At 35.8% G+C, this 11,475-nt stretch overlaps 1 protein-coding gene and 1 long non-coding RNA gene across 3 annotated transcripts; both read left to right on the top strand.

Moving 5' to 3' along the window:
- Positions 1–439: 439 nt before the first annotated feature.
- Positions 440–1,236, top strand: LOC118437034 (cell wall integrity and stress response component 4-like). Its single transcript, XM_035855802.1, has 3 exons — positions 440–983; positions 1,071–1,162; positions 1,231–1,236. The coding sequence occupies exons 1-3, from the start codon at positions 440–442 to the stop codon at positions 1,234–1,236; spliced, it is 642 nt and encodes a 213-aa protein (XP_035711695.1).
- Positions 1,237–1,266: 30 nt separating this feature from the next.
- LOC118436995 lies at positions 1,267–3,981 on the top strand. Of its 2 annotated transcripts, XR_004835833.1 has the most exons (5): positions 1,267–1,492; positions 1,556–2,461; positions 2,521–2,948; positions 3,028–3,245; positions 3,739–3,981. It is a non-coding gene; the product is annotated as an uncharacterized LOC118436995 (long non-coding RNA). The 2 variants fall into 2 exon arrangements; XR_004835832.1 differs by having other exon boundaries at positions 2,521–3,245.
- The last annotated feature ends 7,494 nt before the right edge of the window (positions 3,982–11,475 follow it).

The raw sequence follows: 11,475 nt of genomic DNA, 5'->3' as shown, positions 1-11,475 counted from the left end.
AGTTAACCCGTAGTCATCACATTAGCGATGATAATATTTATGGAATTTTAGGCTTTCTAGGCGATGACATTTCTCTAAGTGTGTGTTGCGCAAATTATTTGTACAATAATGATGAGTTTGAATACTGGCGTGAGGCTTTTGATAATTGTGAACGTCAAGAACTTTACGAGTACATCGACGAGTGCTCAAGTTTGTTTAATATAAATAATTTTATCACTCACTAATTTGATTGTTCACATTACAAATTATTTAGGGGAAATAACTTTCACATCAACCGGGGGAACAGTAGTCGTTGGGAAAGGTGGCTCTGAAAGCAAAACCTCAGAGGAAAAAATTAACTGTTCTGCTAAAGGTTATGCATTGCTGAATCTAAGGTGGCAGTGGGACGGTCAGGTAGTAGCAACTCACTATGAAAACCTCGTATGGTCTTTACTGAAAAATGTCTGAAACACCTTTTAAGGAGAGCGACACACATATTGAGCAATCTTTCATCGCCGACGATATCGAACAATTTGCCATACTGACATTCACTTCCGTTAATGAATCGGATAGTAAGACGTATACCTGTCAGGCTGAGAATACGTATGAAAGAGAAAGCCAGGTTTTCGATGTCGAAGTGATTTTGGAGGGTATTTCAACAACTGAGTTAACGGATGACACAACAATTGATTTTATCGAATCGACAACGGAAGAAACCACTGAGACAGATTCATCGACGTCAGAGCTCACTGATTGGACTGATGAGCAAACAACGTTCTCAAGTCGTACGACAGAACAGGCATCGTCGACCATTGTTACATCGACATCGTCTTTAACAACATCCACCCCAACAACCCTTAGCACAATAACTCCCTTTCCGTCAACAACAACTACAACCCTTAAACCTCCTGGGTCTGGGAAAGTTTACACTATGTGCGAACTTGCAGAACAGCTAACTTACTTGTTTCAAGATGTATATGACTGGAATATGGATATTGAAAAATGTAGCTTTAAACTATGTAGTATATATAAGTACAGTACAAAGCTTTAATGGAATTATAAGGATTATTCATTTAGCTACGTATTTACAGGGCTCTGCTTAGCAAAGATCACAACTTCTTTCAACGCATCCCACGTAGGATTTTCTCTATGCGACACCTTAGTTTATTACGGAATTTTTAAGGTAATTAAACTATCAAATAAAAATTTATGTAAGAATATATTGATTTTCTAATAACATTTGTAGATCAGCAATAAATGGTGTTACGACATGTATAACAGTGAAAATCCTTGTGACCGACCATGCAATGGTACCACTACATATTTCGTTTACTAAAAATTTTAATAACCCGGTTAATCAACATTTACTCAGAACTACTTGAAGGCAATTTACTAAACAGTGTGATGTGCTCAAAATTTATTTACAACCAGACCGGTTTCAACTTTAATGAGTGGCCGGAGTATGACCCAAATTGTGCTTTGTATACAGAGGATTATATGAATGTTTGCGCACGTGAGTGTATCAGGTTAACTATTTATCGATATACTTCCAACACCAATACTTTTGCCTTTTCAGAAAGTCCCTTCTTTGTATTTTCTGGAGATTCGGAAACAGAGAAAGTTTTTGAAGAATTTTCACAGATGAAAAATATTACTTGCTCTGCACAAGGAGTTCCTCCACCCGTTCTTACTTGGGATTACGCAACACAGTACTACGTAATCCGATCGAACAATAGATTAATTTCGAATGTAACGAGGTTTAAGGATGACAATGGAAGTTGGACGATACGGGCAACAATCTATTTCCAAGTTGTTGAACGCTCAGATGACAGAGTATACATTTGTGATGCTAGCAATATTGCTGGCTCTGCCAATAGAACCTATACAGTCTCAGTTTCATCTGATTTCATGGACTGGAAACTGACTTTACTTATTACTGGAGGTGCTACGTTAAGTCTTTTGGGCTTACTTGCAATACCACTAACTTACATTTTATACAGACTTCAGAAGAAGGTACAGTAATTTACAACTAAGCCAATTTGAATAGTTTAATGGCCTCAGATTAAATAATTTCCAGAGAAACGAAAAACTTCTTGAACTCTATAACCAATTTAAATATGGCGCCAATTCACGAAGCAGTAGGAGTATGCAATCTGCATCCTTCCTTCAAAACTTAACGAACGTATCGATTCCCGGCGTATATCGCACGTACCAACGGATTTACCATTTCCTAAGACGTTAGAAATATTTGCCCACCGGTTGGACATCTTTGACTCAATTGTTCTTGGCAGTGGTGCATTTGGCATTGTCTACAAAGGAATGCTAGACAAATACACAGAGGTTGCCATAAAAACCGTTACTAAAAATAGCTGTGAATCAAAATTGGCAGCTTTGCTATCAGAAATCAAAATTATGAACTACGCTGGAGGGCATCCCAACGTTGTACAATTACTTGGCGTACAAATAAAAGATTTAAGGAAAGGTAAAGTACACATTTATCAACATCTACCATTATAATTAATATTAAAATAATGAATCCAGGTATTGTGTTCGCTGTCGTTGAATTTTGCAGTCGTGGATCGCTGGAAGGGATTCTGCGAGCTAAACGAAGAGCTCTCTATCGTTCAAATTACTTTAACCCTATATACACAATTCCCGGATGTCTTGGAGCTTCTACTTTTGTTAAAAACTTTTCCACATACGAACTACTGACGTTTTGTCGCCAGGTTTGCAGTGCGATGGAGTATCTTGGATCTAAGAGAGTATTCACGACTTCCACCTGCTAATATGAATAAGCATGAAGGAACTATACTGGTGACTGCATTATTAAATGAAATGCAACAACCCAGGTAATTCATGGAAGTTCCCCAAATGTCCTTATTCATGGAAATGGTACAGCAAAAATATCAGATTTTGGACTATCTCGACAAATCTATGGAAACTATAAGGAGTACATTGTAGCATCGAAAGTATTTATCCACAAAAATATTGGTTTGTTCCATACTTGGCCCACTAACTGGAATATGCCTGTCTAAATTGGTTGTGTAGAAAACTGCGCTCCCTTGGAGATGGCTTGCAATTGAAACTTTAGAAAATCTAAGGTTCTCACCAGATTCTGACATATGGGCCTTTGGAGTATTTATGTGGGAAGTTTTCAGCTTGGGCGATGTACCATACTCTGCAGGAATAACATGGAGCCCTGAGTTTGTCAAGTACCTAAGGTCTGGATTCCGCCTTCAAGTACCTCAATATGCCACCGATGAAATGTATGAAGTGATTCACAATTTGAAATGGATATCTGTCATCATATGTAGTCCGATTTTGATCAAACTATGGTCAATAGGTCACAAATTTGGTTAACATTAAATTTGCAAATGACACTACCTGCCAGTGCTAAACCTCAGCAGACATGCATCTTTGTATCCGAAGAAGATGAAATCCCTCGTAACTTCAGAAAGTGTAAAGTTTTCTAACTTTAGGGCGCGTTTCCTTCGACCATTGGGCGCAGTATCATTATCAAATTTCATGTTAATTAAACTTGTGATCGACAAATACAAGTTTTTGCTGTGAACATTAAAATGAGAGTAGTGTTTTACATGAAATGCTTATGACAGGCAGTACACTCCTTTTAAACCATAGTGAAAATATGTTACGAAACTTACATTTCTACTATGATTAACGTAATTAATATTGAGTTCTGGAGCTAAATATTAATTACGTTAGTTAGATGGACATCTAACGTAATTATTTTTTCCGCAGTTATAATGTAATGAAGAAATGCTGGGAACAAGAACCAAGTGAAAGAATCAGGTTTCGATCCATAAATGCCAGCCTTGATGTTTTACTGGAATTAGAGTACTCAAAGAAATAACTACAACATATAGGGTAGTTGTACCTTTATGTACATACGGATATGTGTGTACTTAAATTCTCCAAAAGGCAATGTAGTTTAATTAAGATGGTATGGTTAGGGCTCTTAGACACATTTTATTTTCGAGAAGATTCAAGTGTTTCAGTGATTCAAGTGAACACTCTAATAAGCTAATTATATAGGTTATGTTATTTGGATGAAATTTACATTTTTGTGATCCCAGATAGTTGCTCCATCATATCCAATAGCAAACTCAACTTTTTTGAAATTTCGAATTTTTTCAACACATACCCTTGGTCAGAAAATCTTCGAAAATATTGAAAATTTCAAAAAAATTGAGTTTGCTATTGGATATGATAGAGCAACTATCTGGGATCACAAAAATGTAAATTTTTTGAAAATCTGACCAAAACTCGATTTTTGGCGATGATTTTAGTGCGGCAACTCTGGGGGTTTGGGGGCCTTTGAGGGGGTGTGGCGGGCGTAACTGGGCTCATGGAGTCTAACCCTCCTTCACTTTTTCTACACTCATGTAGTACTACAACATATCCAAAGGAGATCGAAATCGGGGCCCGACAAGTAGTGACCTTCTACTCCTAAGCTTTTAACGTCCCTATCGATGACGGAGTTGTCTCAAAAATTCATGGAGTAAATTAAACTGCGGGAAATTTGGATCCCCCTTTGGACTTTGACTTACATTACCCGAATGAGCCGAATTATTTTATTACTTAGCACCAGTTTTTTTTTATTTTGACGTTCAAATTATTCAATTTGGTATGATTTCTACGCCAAACTAAAAGAGAATGGTGTTAAATAACAAAATCGTTCGGATCATTCGGCTAATGTAATCGCGAATCCTTACCCCAGCTCTCACATACTTTTACACACATACACACACAGTCATGTTCATAGATTTCAAACTCATTTTCCGAAACTTTGAAATCGAATTTTGAAATTCTTTCTACGGCTAGTGTAGATAATTAGCTAATTAAGATGATGGTTTTGAAATTTTTCCATTTCCATTGGCCAGTTTTGCTGTGGTACAAATTTAATATAACAGGTGGTCTTATGCTTTTTACATATTTCTTTTACCTCAGCTTTTGAAAACCATCGAAATATTGAATCTCATGTTCGAGTACGACCACAATGGAATTATCTAAAATAGCGGTAGAAAGAATTTCAAAATTCCTTCTGGTAGCTGAGAAATAACTAAAAATGTGGGGTTTTGACGTCATTGTTGTGACGTATGATGTGACTCACGTTAACAAGTTCAAGTTCAAGTTCAAGTGTTCTTTCATTCAAGTGTCAATAGATATCAGCTCATCACAAACTGGTTTACAAACCATGACACAAAATGCGTATACATATTTATGTATGTAACTAGACTAAACTAAATATAACGTGAACATGAGTAATTAGATAATTAACAATAAATGGAATTTCTTCTACCAATAATAAACTCTCGACATTGTGTAACAAATTTTGGATATGTAATGTTACTCTCCCATGATCTTGGGAGTGAATTCCACAATTTCAACGCTCTAACACTTAAACAATTGAGACCCAGCGCTGTGCGGTATCGAGGTACTACCAATAGGGGCCATGAGCGTTGTGTGAATGTACTGCTAGCCGTAGGAACAAAATTGCGGAAAGCATATTTAAGCAAAAATAAATCACGCCGCTCCAGTATTGTAAATAAATTACACTTGTTTAACAGATCAAATGGATTAATAGTGCTAAATAATGTCTTAAATTTAGTATACCTTTTCGACCTCTCAATCTTTCTAGCATAATTTGGAAGAAAATAGTTGGTAAGGAACGAGTTAATCTTAGCTTGAATAGCGTCAAGTTGCACATCAGTTTTAACAGCCCATGTATTAATACCATAATCGATTATTGAGTGGATGTGACAACTAATAAATATGGCGAGTAATTTTTCCGTCAAAAAACGCTTAATGCCATACAAGAAACCAAGTTTACAAGATATACGTGACATAATAGCCTCAAAATGTATCTTGAAATTTAGATTAGAACCTATGTAAATACCCAGGTATTTGAAACATGATACCTGCTCAATTACAGTATTGTCATCAAGTGTAATCGGTATATCAATATAATAAACAGGCAGTGGGTTGTGTGATTTAAAAAATATTTGGTATTTTGTTTTGCTGTAATTGATCTGCATGTTGTTGTCCAGGTACCACTTTTGGATGGCAGTGATCTGTTTCTTCATTGTAGCCATCATGTCATCCAAATCGGTACCTGAGACATACACACACAAATCATCGGCGTAAAGGGTAAAGGGCAAGTACATAATTTTTGAGATATCGTCCTGGTAGGCACAGAACAATAATGGCATAACCACCCCCCCTTGAATAATACCAGTATCATTATTATAATTATGATCACTATTTGTAAATTTGAAAATAGAATTTGTAAAGTAATTATTAATAATTTTCACATATGTAGGATGTAGGCTATATTGTGACATTAATTTACTGCATGTAGTTGGGAGTTATATTGATTACGTATACATTTATATAACTTAATGTCAGATACTAAACTAGTCTTATTTGCAATAATACGTAGTTTATCCCGACGTTTACGTAGTGCTACCAAATTAGAATTATACCATGGGTTCAACTTTGGTTTGATAAGCCTACTCTTAAGTGGAGCGTATTTATCCAACAGCGAGATAAAGTACTTATCATACCGAGACATTTCATCTTCAACATTCTCCGAGACAAATTCAAATTTAACTAATTCATCATTAAGTAAATCAAAATCACAATTCTTAAAACATCTCGGCAAATACTTTGGCTTTTTAACTTTACGGACTAGGAAAGTGAACTCGTGATCCGAACTAGTGTAAGTGTGTTAACAAAGTCTTATTAAAATTGCTTGTTGCCGAAGTATATTTACAACAATGAGGTATACTTCACACAATCGCTAATAACCTGTAATAAATACCATAATTCGATCGTGGAAAACTAATATCGAAATTGCAATTATTTTGCAAAACTCAATAAATTGGTAAATTTGGGTCAGAAATCGAGGCAGCGGCCAAATTCTAGTCCAAAATAATTTTTAAAATTATTTCCGGTCATTCTAAAGCAAAGGTTCAGTCAAAACTTGAATATCTCTAAATTTGCAAAAGAAGTCGTACATTTTGGCTCGTATCACAAAAACTGATCATGCGCCCCCCCCCAATATTATTTCAGATTCTTTATGTACACAAAATTACAAAAATTTTAAGCTATTAAACTTGAAAATCGTTCGAGTGCGAAAAAACACGATCTTATTGTATATATCTATCTTAACCCTTTAAACTGTAACGACGACAATTGTCGTTTTAAAAGAAATGGTTTAATTCGGGAGTACGACAAAAGTCGTCCTGAAAAATCGTGGTCATGGCGCGGAAGGACGACAATTGTCGTTTCTTGGGGGTCATTGATTTTCACCATTTTCTCTTCGCGACCTAAAATTTGTTGTAATTTTGAGGGATTTCTCCTATGCCAACACAATGCTAAATTTGAAGATTTTCTTCCCAAAAATTTGGATATTTCCCTATACAACGCAATGTTAAATTTTTGATTTTTCAGTTTTTCGAGTTTTATTAAAAACTCCTGAATTTCTCCTCCCGCGCCATGACCACAACATACTTATAGCGTCCCCGATTTAATGCCTTTTCTTGTCGTTAATCATACACGTTAAAGGGTTAATGAAAAATCGTAACTTGGAAGATCAGTTAAGAAGAAATATTTCTGGACTAGATGAATTGGATCTTTTTCAAAATAAGTGAGGACTATGACTGATATGAAAGGATAGAATTTGTAAAAGGTGACTACACTATTTAACAAAATCCCGTAAATGTCCTTTTCTTTATGGGTCGTCCTGATGAAAAGGATATCCTTGAAAATGGGTGTAACCGCTGCAAGGGAAAAATTATAATTTGTGTTTAGACGTTTCAGCTTGGTAATATGTAAGGCTTGAGATCAGGACAGGACGAATTCTTTTCGCGAAATGGCTGGTTCCAAACTTTATATTAAAACATTATCTCAAGAACTTGAGGATAATTGAAGACACGTTCGTGAAAACGTTCCATTTTCCGCAGGACATAGATTCCATTGGAATCCAACTGTTTTCGCTAATTTTCGGCGCACTAATCGCCCATAACGTTGCATCTGCCTAAGTGCCGCACGAAATTCAAGGTAGTTCTAAATTTTTGGCTTTTGAAATTATCAAGCACAAAAAAAAAAACTAGTTTGAAAATAAATTGCATACCCACAGTAAATATTTTATACAGCTCAAATTTTTGCTACCTCCTCGTTGCCGATGTCCCAATAGAATCAGCGAGATTAAGAAGTAGACAAAATTTTCGGATCCGAATACAAAAATTAATTCCCCAAATACTTCGCCAAGCCCCAGCAAGAAAACCAAGCCTGCTGCGGCAACATCAATCAAAAGAATGGACTAAGTCGTAAATAATTTTTGAAAATGATACCTGCGCAACAGAGCAGTACGAGTGGGGAGGAGGACAAAGGCGACGGCGAAGTAAGGAATTAACTTGGGAGAAAAAGGGTTGAAGAGGAAACGCATTCTATATTCTATTCTCGCATTGTCCCATTCCAAGGGACAACTCCATATTCGCTTATAAGCTGATGCAAACTTGTCCAAGAAAGCCCACATTAAAGGGGTTACACCCATTCTTGAACCCCCTCTAAAAAAATTTTAGATTGTAATCTCCAAACTGTACTGTTTTCTTTCACTCATGGTTTAATAATTCTGTCTGAATGGCTTTCTGTTATGTAAAGAGAAGCGAAATGTCGAAAGCAGACGGTTCATAATTTATGTAATTGAATGATTTCATTTTTGTGGAGACAGGATGTACTTAAGTACGTACGAATGTTTGTACAGTGTGCGAACAAATTATTTCTACAACATAAAAATGTTCTATCTAAAGCATCCAAACCCTTTTTTGCGATTTTATAAAACCAGTTTTCTAATTACCCGAAGCCTTGTTTTAAATTTTACTAACAACTGTTTTTGAATATCTAAATTAAAAAAACTCAAAAATTGGTTTTATTTCAATAGTGTTAAAAATTGGTCGCGACCCAGTAAATATTTACGTATTTGTAATTTCTCGGTTCTCATGCAAAAGTTCCATTATGTAGCACTCCTTACGGAATACTCCCTCACAAAGTTTCAAATTTGTTTTTGCAATATTTGTGCAAAATGTGCAAAATATGAGTATAACATTTTTACGCGGTAAAATACTTACTTTGTGCCATAAGTAGTTTTATTCATTCATGTATAGAATTGTATTTATTCACAGAGAATTGAAAGTGCCGGTACTGTACATATGTACAAAATATTTATGAGAGATTTTCATTACATTGCGTCATATTCGATGGGAGAAGGTCTTGCTCACTGATTCTGAGTTTTTCCAGTTGATTTCATTTACATATTTTACCCTCTCTGCAGGGTAAACAAAAGGCAACGTTGGATTGTACGAATATGTACATTGATAGGTTCACTCTTAAAAAATAATGTTACCCTTTTGAATTGTAATTAAATTCAGTATTTTGGAAGGATTATACCGTAATTTACAGTGGATAAGTTCGAACGGACTTTTACTATTGTACGAAGGACTTTGGCAATTTGTTGTTGAAGAAAGTTCCCGAAAACGTCCGGAACAAGAGCAGGAAGGCATTGGGGCGTTAGAAAATCTGCTCATTGCTTTTCAACTATATTTTTTGTTTGATGGTTTGGCCGTTGTAAGCTTTCTGTTAGAAATAGCGTATTTCAAGATTCGTCACAATTTCAAAATTGTTTTAATGTTGTTGAAATTGAGACGTATTGAGAATTGAGATGTGACATTGTTTCTGTTCCACTTTTCGTAGTCGTGAAAGCATACTTGTCAAAAATTTCCATAATATCTAGTGTTTGGTGAAAAAAATTTCCATAATATTTAGAACTCGGTGGATCAGATGTCACCGAATCTTTAGAAAGAGACAGGAAAGGCAATTACATAAGTAAATATTACATGCACGTTACTGGGATTTGTGCTCAAATCTGCTTTTTCATCAATATTTTAGCGAAAGAGTGAGATGATTTAGTTTAGTGTTAGTTTCATATGATTTTAAAAACCGGGACACTTTATCAAAACCGGGACACTTTATCAAAACCGGGACACTTTATCAGAACCGAAACAGTTTCCGGGCGCCGGGACAGTTTTTGAAAACCGGGGTGTATGGTCACGCTTCAGCACAGAAAAGAACATTAATTATTAAACTTATAAATAACTTTACGTACACTGAGAATAAAATGTAAGCAAATTGCTACTGGGCGGTGTCTATATATGACCTCACCGGTTTGGTAGCGATTTGCTACGGAATTGTAGTAAATTTGCTACCACATTTTGACTAACCGTAACAGCGGGGTAAGGAAATGCTACAAGATGGTAGAACATTTACTACAATTCCGTAGCAAATCGCTACCAAACCGGTGAGGTCATATATAGACACCGCCCAGTAGCAATTTGCTTACATTTTATTCTCAGTGTATGCATACGTATGTGGTGAATATTTGTGACATTTTTTTCATAAATAGATGGTGGCATTGTAAATATAAAGAAACGTAAAGCTACTATTTATTAAGCTTAATTAAGTTATGATTGAATATTTGCTAAAACTTGCTACCCGAGGTCACACGTGACATGATACGTACAAATTTCATAGAAAACGGTCATTTTATGATTAAATATTTGCACATGTCGGCCTCTTTATCCCATCGATAAAGATTTTTCTCGGAAATCATGCAATACTTGCTACTATGTACGTAGGTATGCATCTTTGTAATTACTGGATGTAAAAGCTTATTTCCTGCGATAAGCATCCTTCTCATACAACACTTAGCTAGGCTAAGTACACTCTAAATAAATGTTGTGCAAAATCCACGCAAAGTTGAGGTTGACCCAACCATTGGGAAAAATTTATCCAGCGGTTTCACAAACATTGTCCAACCGTTGAGCAGCATTGGTCAGACTGTCATCATCTTTGGATCAATTTTACACAACTTTAAATTAGAGTGCAGTCCTTCAAAATCATTCAACTTATTTACACATATCAAATATTTGAAGTAAAAAAATCGTGGAGTCATTCTGAAAAAAATCACGTCTTTCCTAACTCAAAGCGTACCCAATTATTCGCATTTCACATGCAGACACACATATTCGGCTATTATTTGGCCAGCAATTATCAGCCCCTGGATACATACATGACGCACAATTTCACTTATTTAGCTTGAACAAATTTAATAGGAATAAGTGTATGTACGTCATAGAAAAAATCTAAAACGTCACCATCGCAAACATAGGCACAGCCTTTACCTAGGGAACGTCCATATATTGCGTGATCAAGATAACCCCGATTTTTTGACTACCTACCAACTTACCCCTTTCCCTATGATACTCAAGGCAAGTTTAAAATGTGCTGGTTACGCGACGTAAAACCTCTCACCCACCTTTTTGATGACGTAATACACGGACGTTACCTTAGAATAGTGTCGAACCATGATTCCGCCGGGTATAAAAACAAGAGCATATCATTACCTTTACCTATTGG

The sequence above is a fragment of the Folsomia candida genome, unplaced genomic scaffold, assembly GCF_002217175.1.
Source record: "Folsomia candida strain VU population unplaced genomic scaffold, ASM221717v1 Fcan01_Sc011, whole genome shotgun sequence".
NCBI lineage: Eukaryota > Metazoa > Arthropoda > Collembola > Entomobryomorpha > Isotomidae > Folsomia > Folsomia candida.
Note: the sequence above shows the minus strand (reverse complement) of the source record. Positions and strands in the feature narration are given on the sequence as shown.

Coding starts and splice junctions, on each gene's coding strand:
- LOC118437034 (XM_035855802.1), top strand. CDS start 440: ATGTCTGAAACACCTTTTAAGGAGAGCGACACACATATTGAGCAATCT. Junction 984..1,070: donor GAATATGGATATTGAAAAAT/GTAGCTTTAAAC, acceptor ACGTATTTACAG/GGCTCTGCTTAGCAAAGATC.